The sequence below is a fragment of the Lactuca saligna genome, chromosome 6 (genome assembly GCF_052625555.1).
Source record: "Lactuca saligna cultivar CGN05327 chromosome 6, ASM5262555v1, whole genome shotgun sequence".
Taxonomy (NCBI): domain Eukaryota; kingdom Viridiplantae; phylum Streptophyta; class Magnoliopsida; order Asterales; family Asteraceae; genus Lactuca; species Lactuca saligna.
This window is the reverse complement of record NC_136422.1, coordinates 84,978,289-84,992,500: the sequence shown is the minus strand read 5'-3', so window position 1 is coordinate 84,992,500 and position 14,212 is coordinate 84,978,289. Positions and strand designations below refer to the sequence as shown.

Here is a 14,212-nt window from a genome sequence, read left to right as displayed (position 1 = left end):
ATAATATGTGCAAGTGGAACTTTACAAAATGGGGTTTTAAATCTTTTTGGATTGGTTTTTAAATGGTATTGTTCTTAAAATAAACTCAAAATGTGGTGTAATTTTTAGGCGGAATTGTCGGTTGTTTTATCTATACTTCCTATTTTATATCATTCTCTATTAAAATACCCTATTTAAATTATTATATTGCATTAATTTATCAAATTATACATTATAAAAAATATTTAAAAAATTAATACCATTAAATAGATATCATTGGTAGGTTCGAAATGCATCAAATATCGAATATTATTGATATTGTTTTTCTTTCTAATTTTATAAAAATAATTAAAATTTGAAAACGTTCTTGATTTAAAGAGACCTTCAACGATAGAATCCCAATTTAGCTAGGTCTTCTTTAGAAATTTACAAATGAAAATTTTATAAAGGTAAAGAAGTATTCAACATACTTTGTTGCGACCTTTATCTTTTTAACTATGTAATCTTATATAGATCTAAGTTAAAATATTACTTTGACGTTTTTATATCAAAACATATGTAACTAATATATATATATATATATATATATATATATATATATATATATATATATATATATATATATATATATATATATATATATATATATAAAAGGTTAGGTTCATTTGAGACCACCTATATATTGTGAGACCGTGAGATGCATTTTTTTTATTTTTATTTAATTTTTTTTAAATTTTTTAAAATTTTTTTTAGTTAATTCATGTTCCGAAAATAATATTTAAAAAAAGAATTTTTTGATTTTTCCATTTATTTTGCATTTTAAAATTATTTTTAGAATATGTACAGTGTAATATTCTATTTAGAATATTTCACGTATTTTAAAAAAAAAAATAGAATTTTTTTTATTTTTTTTATTTTTTTTTAGTTAATTCAAGTTCCGAAAATAATATTTAAAAAAAGAATTTTTAGATTTTTCCATTTAATTTGCATTTTAAAATTATTTTTTAGAATATATCAGTGTAATATTCTATTTAGAATATTTAACGTATTTTTCAAAAAAAAAAAAAAAACGGAATATTTTTTATTTTTTTTTATTTTTTTTATATTTTTTTATATTTTTTTTAATTAATTGAAGTTCCGAAAATAATATTTAAAAAAAGAATTTTTGTATTTTTCCATTTATTTTACATTTTAAAATTATTTTTAGATTTGATCTCACAGTCTCACAAAATTAGAATGGTCTCAAATGAACCTGAATCTTTTATATATATATATATATATATATATATATATATATATATATATATATATATATATATATATATATATATATATATATATATATATATATATATATATATATATATATGACCTATTTATAAACTTTGAAAAAGTTTTTGGATTGTGTGAATAAGTTTATGAAAAGTATTGATCAGTATAGAAGTGCTTTTAGACAAATATTTTTGTAAATTTTTGTTTTAAATTTAAATACTCTATTGTGTTATTCATTTTAACATCTTTTAGAACACCGTTATTCTAAAATTTTGGATCAACCTCTGTTTCTCTCAACTTCATTCGGTTTTAAACCGGTTTTCCCCTAAAAAGTGTGAACTTGTATAACCAATTTACAATAGATCCAATCCGGTTTCCAACCCCTTGTTTTGGTTTTGCACCGATTTTTTTGGTAAGTTTTTTTTTTTCAATTATTAGGTCCAAATCCATTTTCCAATGTCTATAATGGGATCCTGATTTGATTAAACCAAATCATTAAACCAAATCATTAAGGTAGTGGGTGTAGTGTCATATTTGTCATGGTCCACGTAGGCGCCACATCACATTTATCACATTATTAGCAAAACTTGTCATTTGGTAAGCACGGTGTGCCACACTTTCTACGTTATTTTTTTTTTGATATACAAAATAAATAATTTAAACATAACAATTTTTTTTTTTTTAAAATTTAAAATTCATTAAATTTAAAATAAAAATAGAACACACCAAAAAAACATAGATATTCAAATTACAAACCTAGAAATTTAAAAAAATATAGAAATGTCAAATAAAAACACACACGCACACACAAACTAGATGTTATATTTTTTTGCAAGCTCCTCTTTGGCTCTTATAGCCATTTCTCGTTCGCGTCCGGACAACTCAATTGTGGGTCTCGTTAAAATTGACATAGCATGAGTTTTTTTCTTTCTCTTGTGCAAAGTCCAAGTAGCGCTCCAAGGAAAACTTTAACCCGTCCATTTTCATTGATAGTTTTTACACGTCTTCAGAAGTAGTTGTCGTTGCTTTTCCCTTTCGCTTGGCCTTGTCTCTTCCAATGGGACGAGTGGCTACTAGAACCATAAAAGGCTCCTCTTCATTGAGATCAATCCCGATATGTGCATCAGACGATTGACTATGTACCGTTTCAGACGTTCTTGTTCTTTTAGACGAACCACCCGTAAATGTTTGAGAAGATGCCACATCTTATCACTTTTTTTTTGACATTTTTACAACGTTCCAAACATATTAAACTTTAAATGGCGCCCCTTTTTTCTCGATACATTTCAAGAGTTGTTTATAAAATTGTTTCGTCATTTGCATCACTTTGCTATTGTCGTTTGACATTCGAAACAACTCGTTGAACTCCGTCACGACTTTGTTAACATTTCGTCATTTAGAATAAACTTGGTCTTTTTTCGGGTAATCACCAAGATTCATCTCGTTCAATAACTGGTGCGCGATTTTTTAGAAGCAAGTTGGACAATCCTGGTTGTTTCCAACCACAGGATCTTCAGAAACATCAACCTAAGCACGCGCTAACGAATTTTATTTGGCAAATGTCCCTTGCTTTGGAGGCGCCCTTCCATTTTTTTTGTTTTTGTGGCTGATTCTCTTCCGGCTCAAATTTTGTTTCCGGGACGACTACAGTTTCCGTTTCGGTTTGGTGGTTCATTGGGGGCTCGAAAAGATCATCAAATGGATTGAACTCATGCATCATTTGGGATGAGAAGTTCATTTGTGGTTGATTTTGAAACTGAAGTTGTCTTTGAAATTGTGGTTGGTTTTGGAATTGAGGTTGATTTTGGTATTGTGCATGATTTTGGTATTGAGGTTGATTTTAGGCTTGAAATGGATAGTAAACACCACCAAAATGAAGATACGGTAGAGATTAAATAGGCCGATCGCGTTGGTTTTGGATGAATGTTGGTGAAGAATGAGAGATGTTTGAGTTTTAAGTGTTTCTTTTGGTATTTTTTTTGAGCTTTTGGGTAGGAGGTGGAAGCAATTTATTCAAAAAAATTTGAATGGTTTGAGTGATAATTTGAAGGTTGTAAAGTGACGTAAAAAATGTAAAAGAGTGGTATGTATTTAAAGTAAAAAAAAAAAATGATTTTTTTAAGTTTTTTTTTTTTTGAAAAAACGGTCAAATTTGACCACTTCAAAAAAACTTCCTTCTCCCAATGCATCCTCTCTCATCGGTGATCAATAGCCGAATTATCGAGCCGAGCTTGGCAAGCCGAGGGGTCGGCGTGGTGTTTGTCGAGCTCGCCGAGCTCCATGCCGAGGTAACCCGAGTCCACACCGTGTAGCCTAATTACATCTTTAGATATTGGTTTTATTCATATCAGGGTAGGATTAAATTTTAATATGCAAATCAAATACGCAATTTTGTTGTGCACATGTATCTACAAGGCTTAGGCCCAATATATGAAATCGAAAACAATAGAAACCGGATGGAACTACAAGATATTTCGATCCTAACATGTTATAAATATTCTAGAAATAAAATTATAATACTGATCCATCTCAATATATACAAAATGTACATGGGGCGCTGAGAGGTGTAAAATGGACAGCAGCACACTACCTATTTTTTTTAATTATATATTTTTATTTAAAAATAACAACTTGTAATAATGACAAAGGTTTTTTTTATACTTGTTCGTCATTGATCTTTGAAGATATTTAATCTCTTAGTACCTGCTAGTTTTCTTTCAAATCTTATTACTGATTTCAAGGCGTTAGCATACACACACAATATATATATATATATATATATATATATATATATATATATATATATATATATATATATATATATATATATATATATATATATATATAACGTTAGTAAATACAATATTTAATTAAGCATTTTCTTGTATATAACTATGATTTTTTTTTTTTTTGCATAAATACATATAATATTAAGAAAAAATACTTAGGGTAAAAAAAACCTTTTAATATTAAGAGATTTTTTTTTGTAAAATTAATATAATGATAACCTGAAAAACCTGTTGTAACCGGTAAAAGAGGAAAACCGAAAATTTTTTTTTGGAAAATATAAGAGCAAAAACTTACATAAAATCAAACTTTAAGCAAAACTGACAAAAACCTAAAAACTTAAGTGTCATATATATATATATATATATATATATATATATATATATATATATATATATATATATATATATATATATATATATATATATATATATATATATATATTAGAAATTGAGGTATCAGCAATGGATAATTCTGTAATGCGACGAATTAATTGTCTATCGAAAAACCATTACAGATTCCACGACGGATTACTAATGCCACAAATTACTATGGGAACCTCCAGATTCCATCACCGAATATTAATAAATAAACAAAATTTCTATTTTAACAACGATCTATAGATGTCGAATCTCTTATTCCATAATATGAATTCACAAATGTATGTCAAACTTTATATGCAAAAATCAAAACTTTAACATTTAACTACCATAATAAATATTAATATTGGATTAGTAAAATAGTAATTCTTCAAAGCATTGAAACCAAATTACAAAATCAAAAGGGTCGAAGCAAAATATGTGAGTAATCTTGACTATTTCTTGTTACAGGTGAGTAATCTTGGTATTTTTTGTTTTTTGTCTTAAAATTTCCAAGTTTTTCTTTAAGCTCTTCACTCATATCATCATGATTGCAAAACACCTTTATACCTATAACAAAAGATTTAAAATATAAATGTCGAAAAAAATGATACATGCACACTTTTCTAGTAATGTACTATATATTTTACATGCCATTCACTTTAAAAAATTGATGAAATTAGCCTTGATCCAGGTTTGAAACACTTATGAAACACACTTTGGACTTCAATATAACTAGCTATATTGTAACAATTTTAATATGTAAACTTGTATAATGGTTCTAATTTCTAAAATCTGAATGATTTGATAATGATATTTTAAAATGAACGTATTTCAGGAATTGCTTTTTTAATATCTTACGATTAGCCACCTATAACAACAAACTGTTCTAACAGGGAATGTGCTTACTCACACTATCAGTTTCACTACCTGGACTAAAGCCTCCTAGTTGCGATTCTGGGACCGATTGCAAGAAAGTTTCCACGTTGCAGCTTGCCGTATTCTTTGGTGCCCTTTATACACTCGCTGTCGGAACAGGTGGCACCAAGCCTAATATCTCCACCATCGGTGCTGATCAATTTGATGACTTTGACCCAAAAGAGAAGGCCCAAAAACTTTCCTTCTTCAATTGGTGGATGTTTAGCATCTTCTTTGGTACCCTCTTTGCGAACACAGTTCTCGTCTACATACAAGACAATGTCGGATGGTCCCTTGGTTATGGCCTCCCTACTCTTGGCCTTTTGATATCGATCTTGATATTCTTGGCTGGAACACCTTTTTATCGACACAAAGTTCCGACTGGCAGCCCCTTCACTAAGATGGCTAGGGTCATTCTTGTTGCTGTGAAGAAGTGGAAGGTACCTCTCCCCACTGACCCAAAACAACTTTATGAACTTGATCCAACCGAGTATTCTAAGAAAGGAAAATATAGGATCGATTCCACTCCCACACTCAGGTTTGCACATCATCTTTTTGTATCTAGTTATACTCTTCATTTTTCTAAAAAAATTAGTATTCCCTTACATGATTTAATTCAGGTTCTTAAACAAGGCATGCGTTAGAACAGAGGACAACACAATTCCATGGATGCTATGTCCTGTAACCGAGGTTGAAGAAACCAAACAAATATTACGAATGATCCCAATCTTGATAGCAACCATTGTCCCAAGCACAATGATCGCACAGATTAGTACACTTTTTGTTAAGCAAGGAACAACTCTCGAGAGAAAAATCGGAAGCTTTGAAATCCCACCAGCCAGCTTAGCAGGATTTGTGACCCTTTCCATGCTTATATGTGTAGTGCTTTATGACTGCTTCTTTGTCAAAATAATGGCAAAGTGGACCAAGAACCCACGAGGGATCACACTCCTCCAAAGAATGGGAACAGGCATGGTTATTCACATCATCATAATGGTAGTAGCATCTTTAACTGACAGATATAGGCTAAGTGTCGCCAAAGATCATGGTGTAGTGGAGAGTGGGAAGCAAGTTCCTTTGTCAATATTCATCCTGCTACCTCAGTTCGTATTAATGGGAATGGCAGATTCATTTCTTGAGGTAGCCAAGATTGAGTTCTTCTATGATCAAGCACCGGAAAGCATGAAGAGTCTTGGGACATCATATTCCATGACAAGTCTTGGGGTTGGAAGTTTCTTTAGTAGTTTTCTCTTGTCTACGGTTTCTCATCTTACCATGAGGAATGGTCATAAAGGGTGGATCTTGAACAACCTCAATGCCTCTCATCTCGACTATTACTATGCGTTTTTTGCTGTGCTCAATCTCTTGAACTTCATTTTCTTTCTTGTAATAACCAAGTTTTATGTATACAAGGCTGAGGTCTCAGACTCTATGGTCATTCTTCAAGAAGAGTTGAAGTCAAACATTGAACATACGGTTGCTAAACAAGAAGCGGCATCAAGATTCAACTTGACTTGAAGATCTAATCGTGAAAAAAGAAAATATTTATAATGAAATGAAAAAGGATTGATTTTGTACGTAAAATCATATACGTACATGTGATGTTGGTGCATTGTTGTAAACATGTATGTGTAGTTGTTCTTTGTTTTTGATCATCTCGCACCAGTAATTTTTTTTATAACAATGCGTTTAGAAGATGAAATTATTTACAAAAAATGAATATACATTGTACAATGAATGAAGAATAAATTTCACTAAAAAACTCGATGTCCACCTCCCGAAAAACCAGAATTTACAAGATGTTGATGTCCTGCTTCAATTGTATGTTCCCTATAGAAATATAATCCCTTGAATTTGAGATTATTAGAATTAGTCGATCCTTGTGCAATTTATCTATTTCACTTAAAGCATATTTAGGCCCGCTTGGCAAGCTGGAAAGTTCTCTTCAAGAATGAATTTGCAATACGATCTTTTCTATGGCACAAAACACGTAACATAGTGTTAGGGTCACTGCTGCACCACCTTCCTGTGGTGGGAGGCATAGGCAATGTTTGCCCTGAACTTACTCCAATACCGCTAGCCTCACAGGCCACCACAGTGAAGTCCTCGATCAATTCCTCGGTTGACTTTCCCATTAAGGCCACGACTCCTTCCACAGTCTCAGCCTCCTTTTCCACCATATCCTCCTGGAGTACAAGCCCTTCTCCATAAGTCGTAAACACCTTCTTCAAATGCCTTAAATCATCTTCAATCATCTCATGATCCACCCTAGTGAAACATCGCGTCCCTCCACCAGCTATTAAAACCATAAGGTAGGCTTCAAAAGAAGCCGTCATGACTTCTTTAATTGCCAAAGGTTGAGCTCGTTCTGTGACGATAGCACTTAAGAGGGTCAGATTCTGTTTGAGAACTCTAAGAGCTGGGCTGATTCGAGCATTCACTACATGACCTACGTATAGGCTGCCATAAAGAACCGAGTTTGAATCAAGAAATATTAGGCGATAGGCTGCGACCTCGGACACATGTTGAGTGGCAGCCATAATGGAGGATCGAGCATGCTCAAAGTGGGCCCCGCCGGCAGCATGGCGGCGGTTGCTGCTAGCACGGTTTTTATGTGAAGGAATAATTCTAGAGGAATGGGCGAAACACTTTTCAAGGGAAGTAAGTTGGGAAATAAGGTAGTGTAAGGTGTTAAGACGGATGTAGAGACGTTGTGTTCCACGGCTGGTGGAAGGTCGTGGATGGTTGCCTTCCTCCAACCCTAAATGATACGGACTCATTCCTGATACTGCACAAGGTGTTGCTTTTTTCCAGAGTTTTGCTAATTTTGATCCTCGGCTACATCTTGTTAGAGGGGGGAGTGCCGGAATATAGTTTTGTTTTGTACCTGAGAAGAATCAATAAGCACATATCATGTTTTAAAACTTAGACAATATTCTAAATAAAATTGATACCGTATGTTTGATGAGATCATATTATATATATATAGTCAATATATTAGATACGTGGGAGTCCTAGCTTTATTCTAACTAAAAAGCCCGTTAACAAAAAAAAAAAAAAAAAAAAAAAAACAACAACATATGTGTACCGCATGAGGCAACGAAAGTAGTATAGTCTCGCAGAATTCTCTCAACTCCATCTGCAAAATCTTCAACCATAGTTTCAGATATAGCAATTGGAATCTCAAAGAAGGAAACCAAAAGATCTTTAGCCTGCTTCAGTAGCTCTACGGCTGATTGTGCATAAGGTTCAGTTTTCGACTTTGGATTCCATGTCTTGTTTCAAAAAAATGAAGAAATTAATTGAGTTAGCATAATTATTAGATTGCTTAAATAATGATTTTTAACTTTTTTTACGTACTTCGGATTCCTTGGCTCGGTGAACAACCTCTCTGATTTTTTTCAGCCTGCCGCCAACGGACTGCTTCAAAAATTTTGCAATGATGGAATCAACTTCATAAGGGACCATCTCCCTTATAACATTCTTGCCACCATCTTCACATTCTACAGAGTCTTCAACGATCATGTTAACCAGCACCTTTTCAAGCTTGTCAGCTCGGTGTAAGACTGTGAGCATCTCGTGGCTGATGTCAGAATTACATGACAAGAATTGCTTCAACAATACACCATAGCATGAGTGCAGTGTCAAGGCTCCGACTCCACCTGATATAGGGTTCCATCTCTTCAACACCACGCAATAAGTTTCCTTCTCTTTAAACGCTAATTCCTCTGTTTCATTTGCTAATTGAACAAGTGTTTCACACACTTGTTGTGATGGCATGTTTCTGCTTATCAAATTTCGGTTCCCCACCATCTGTTACATGTATGATAGATAGATACATACTACCTCATCAAGTCCTAATATTAATTGTTTATGAAATCATGTGTTAGCTAATTACCTTGGTGAATGCTTTCTTTAAAGATGATCTGGTGTATTGGTCAACATTATTCCCTGCAGAATCTGAAGTTAGATCGCCTTTCAGTTCATATCCGTATCCAGGTACATCTTCTTCCAAGATTCTAGTGGCCGAGAAAACTAGAGGAAGAATATGCTCCATCACACCAATCGTTCCTTTGTTAAAACTTTCATGGTAATCCAGCAATCGGTTCTCGCACCACTTAGTCATTGAAGTCAAGACAGAAGACAACATTTTTACATAGACGGGCTCTCTATCAACTTTCTTGGAGTCATTTGCCACTTCTGTCAACATGGTCAAGGAGGCACTAAGAAGATCGTTCTCCACGTGTCCTGTATTAACATATTGCTCGAAAAGTACCCAAGTGAGACACAAGTCATGCATGGGTTTGTTGATTCCGAAAGTACTCCATGTTTTCTTCATAAGCTCAAGGAGATCATCCACCTCGTCAAGGATGCTAGTCTGGTCTTTTGAGTCGAATATAGAATGAAGGAGGGCAGAATAGAGGTTAACGTTGAATGGGAAACCATCAGCCCAGTGGCAAACATCAGTTGGGCACCCATCGGCACTCCTCCATGCCAATGAAACCACGCAATTACACACGTTTCTCATGGTTTCAGAGTTTTTTCCGGTATCAATTGGCTTGACATCGCTGCTACGAACCACGTCTTTAAGACACATTGCAAAGGAGTCAGATTTATCCAGGGGGTTTGACGGGTGAAGGAGGAGTCCTGCCTCGAGGATCTTTAGTTGACGTTTTTGCCAGATATGATACTCTTTTGAATCGTTGAATTCAGATGGCTTTAGATGCCGGAGGAGCTCTAATGGAAGAATTATCGTCTCTGCACGTCTTCCCATCTATATATTATTTTATTCAATTTGTCAGCCCTAGTTTTGTAATTAATTAAAGAAGCATGAATGATAGATCGATCATTCAAAAAATCGATGAAATTAATGATTGATGTGAAACATTTAATTTCTTGCCTGTCCAACGAGGGTTCTCATGAGTGTTTTTCGCAGCCTGTTATCACTTGCCTCCGGCACGTTCATTTGTTGCCGCATGATCTCTGCGGATGTCAATGGCCTCCTGGACCTCCCTGGTACAGTCGAGAATCCAATGCCGGGGTTCGCATTTCCGTGGGGTCCTCCGGGAGACATGGGATTCGTCCCGCAGGAGTTGCTTCTCCGTGAAGAATGAGATTGTTTTAGCATCTTCAACCCAAGCGCCCTCTTGATTTTACTGGTTACTGCCATCCCCACCCCATGAACCCCAGCTTTTGCCGGAGATCCGGTACCACCAGATGTATTATCCCCTCCATTACTTTCTGACGAGTAAAATTGGATGGCATTACGACCTCCAAAACCTGGCGACGATCTGCATGACGTGAAGAATATTTCATAAGCGGTCGTACGGATGTCATCATGGTCAAGGCCTTCGAGGGTTCCGAAAGGCCAACAAAGGTCGTGATCTAGGCGGGTCGTGGTGGTGTTGGTGTTGTCATATTGTGGCATGGTGGTAATTATTGGTGAAGATGACAAGGGGTTGTCAAATTCCGTCCAAGAGATGCGTCGTCAGATATCCGGCGGAAAAGACATACGAGAGCAACTCAACATCCTTTTTAATTTTTATTAATCTTTAAATTTTGGGAAAACAAAAAGGATGAGGAGAGAGACAAATAGGTTGTTAAGTTTCTTTGGACATAGATATCCATGTTTTTTCAAAGGCCATCATTTTTTTGTAGACGCCAAGTGCATGGTTCAACTGCCATAATAATTATTTTTGCATTTGGTATTATATAACTAAGATATTTACTTATCCAAAAAAATCCAAGACAACGAGACTATCTAGAGATAAGGTAGTTTGGTATACCCAAGATGAAAGCCTCCATGGTCTAGCCGTCCATGAACCACGATCGTGCACATCATCACAGTGCCTCGTAGTGGCTCGTGATCGTGGTAGTTCATGTTAGGGAGGATGGAAGAGGACGCCAATCAGGTCTCTCTTCTCCTCTCTTCCATTATTCTTCTCTCTTGCAGACCACAATGAAGATGATGTTAAGCACCATCCCGACTATGTTGAGGAAGACGATGGCGGTGACATGGAGGTGGAAGGAGGCCTTGTGAAGACCATAACAGATGGTCTAATTGATTACATGCACTAATGGTGCAATACAAGTAAACATATTGATATACGTTTTTATGGAATTAATGGCCTCAGCATCAAAGAAATATGAACTTTAGTCGACAATAAAATACAATAAAATACGGAAAAAGAAACAAATCTAACCAACTAATTTGCTAAACAAAATAGAGACAAGATAATAACGGAAATAAAATAACGTACTAAAACAATAACAACAAAAATATCTATTAGATCCATTATAGATGTGATCTATTTCAATAAATAATAATTTTTTGTGTTAAATGTCACATTTAGACAGGTGAGTTGGTCTTCCTCTCAACATCATTTTGACACATTACATGTTATGTCGTACTTCATACCATTTCATTTGTATTAGAAATACCATCACACCACTTTAAAAAGGAAACCTAAAAAGTAAAAAGCTAATTGGTGTTGCTTCCTTTTTTTTTTCTTAACATGCATTGAGTTATGTTGCCTTATCAATACCTCTTAACATAAAATTGCATAGGGTCGTGTTTCAAAACCCTTAAATGCATTAAAAGGGTGTCACATAGGATCCTCCATACAATGCATGACCCACACCAAGCATTATAAATCATGTTTTGCAATGTGTCATCTTCGTATTTCTTCCTGAGAGATCCCCCATGCATACCAAACTATATTTACCAAATTGCCTTTCTATTTCTATATATATATATATATATATATATATATATATATATATATATATATATATATATATATATATATATATATATATATATATATATATATATATATATATATATATATATATATATATATAGTAAGAGATCATGCATATCCTTAACAAGAAAAATATAAATTAGGTCACTACAAGAAAAATGTAAATTAGTGATGGAAACAAAGTGGTCATTAACAATAGAAGAGTGGTCGCGATTTAGTGACGAGGATATTGGTGGTCACTTTTCGTCACTATATGTCCATCCTAGTGACCAAAACATATAAGCGGTCACTAAATAGTGACTATTTACAGTGATCACAATATCTATGACGAATTATATTGTCAATAAAAAGTAATCACTAATCAATGGAAGTCGTCGCTGTTTTATCCAATTAGTGATCGTAAAATGTCATCACTAAGTTACCCTATCAGTGACCATAAAAATTCATCTATGATTTTGGTTGCTACTTTTACAAATTTATATGTCAGGAATAAGAATCCACGAATATTGATACAATAATATAATTTTTTATACTTTTAACTTAATAGATTCATTGTGTAACAAATTTATGCTAACAAGAACTTCCATTGTGTCAACAAATTTGATTGTTCCCTCTACAAATCTCCGGCATTTCATGAGCATCTCTTCACCTACAATCCAGACCAATATTGCATTGATAATAATGAGGAGTTTCATCCGTGAAGCACGTAAAGATTAAATATAAGAAGGATAGAGGAAGTAATGAAAAGAAAAATCGAAGGCACATTTGGTATAATATTTGTTTTTGGTCAAAAGTTCATGTGTAATGGTTTATTGGAGTTGTGTTTTTGGTCAAAAGTTCATGTGTAATGGTTAATTGGAGTTGTACGACTACTGTGTAATGGTCATGTATTATTTTAATTATTTATCTTTCATTTTGTTAATGAATCCAGTTGTTCACCCCGTGATACACAAACAATAGAAAGCAGAAAGAGAAACAAGAATCAAGTATTTGCATTAAAAAGAAATAGAAATGTTTATAGAAAAACAGAAAGAGAGGCAAGAATCAAGTATTTGCATTAAAACAGAAATATAAATGTTGAACTTAGAGATTATTTCACTACTACAAAAAAAGAGCATTACCGACGGCCAAAACCATCATCTATCGCTAATGCTCTTTACCGACGGAATTGTAACACACTAAAAGTCATCGGTATATTCATTTCGCTAATTGTTTGTAACGGATTTCTGACGGCTATGACTATTTTTTAGTGATAGATTTTTCTGTCGGAAATAGTAACGAATCAACAACGTAATATATTTTGCAACGAATTACTGACGGAATTTGTTTGCAATGGATTTTACCAACGGAAAATTTTACTAACGGATTCCAACGGAATCTAAAATAACTTACTAACGGATTACCGACAGAATTTGGAATAACTTACTAACATATTACTAACGGAATCTCGAAATGACTACAATTTTTTGTGACAGATTAGCGACGGATTTTGGAATTATAAAAAAAAATTTACAAATTAATGAAGAAATTAAAAACTAAAAATAATTACACATTCAACACATAGATTTTTTAAACATACATCAAATCTATATTTTAAAACCAACGAATATAAAAGTAAATCCATAAATTTCAATCATTTGACATACATTAAATCTATAAATTTCAATCAATGTTGTCAAATACCATAAATTTCAATCCATATTGTCAAATATTGTCAACAACCAAAGAATTCCTTCTTGATTTGCTTGTGGATTCAACACCTATCATTGAGAGTTGTTAGCTACAAAGATATTTATATATTGTCAAATACCATAAATGCCCTCAAATGTTGACCATAAAGGGCTTACTTTATGTTTTTACTCATTATAGTTGCATACTTTCAAATAATCATAATAGGAACCATATTAAGTTTTTTCACGATTATACAAAATACTTTATGTTTTTACTCATAATAGCAATGTACTTTTGCCATAATCAAGAACTTTGATAAAGTATGTTGTTATTTCTCACAATTAACCCTTAAAAATATTAAATTATTTCAATATTACCTTTATCATCTTGTGAATTGCTTCAAAAGATCATTCATTTTTCCGAGAAGACGGCTTTCCATCTCTTCTCGTAACTTCACCTCAC

General features: G+C 33.4%; 2 protein-coding genes across 2 annotated transcripts in view; one reads left to right on the top strand and one right to left on the bottom strand.

Annotated features, from left to right (window-relative positions):
- The window catches only part of LOC145000267 (protein NRT1/ PTR FAMILY 5.2-like), a 10,675-nt gene extending 3,705 nt beyond the window's left edge, over nucleotides 1–6,970 (top strand). Inside the window, exons 3-4 of the mRNA XM_078959468.1 lie at nucleotides 5,294–5,853; nucleotides 5,936–6,970. Coding sequence (XP_078815594.1) covers nucleotides 5,294–5,853; nucleotides 5,936–6,833 — 1,458 coding nt within the window. The 3' untranslated portion in view covers nucleotides 6,834–6,970. The remainder of the gene's footprint in view (nucleotides 1–5,293; nucleotides 5,854–5,935) is intronic.
- A 71-nt stretch (nucleotides 6,971–7,041) lies between these two features.
- LOC145000266 (protein unc-13 homolog) lies at nucleotides 7,042–10,854 on the bottom strand. Its single transcript, XM_078959467.1, has 5 exons — nucleotides 10,216–10,854; nucleotides 9,214–10,089; nucleotides 8,676–9,128; nucleotides 8,404–8,590; nucleotides 7,042–8,202 (listed from the first exon to the last, which is right to left on the bottom strand). The coding sequence occupies exons 1-5, from the start codon at nucleotides 10,741–10,743 to the stop codon at nucleotides 7,229–7,231; spliced, it is 3,018 nt and encodes a 1,005-aa protein (XP_078815593.1). The 5' UTR covers nucleotides 10,744–10,854; the 3' UTR covers nucleotides 7,042–7,228.
- Between the last annotated feature and the right edge of the window lie 3,358 nt (nucleotides 10,855–14,212).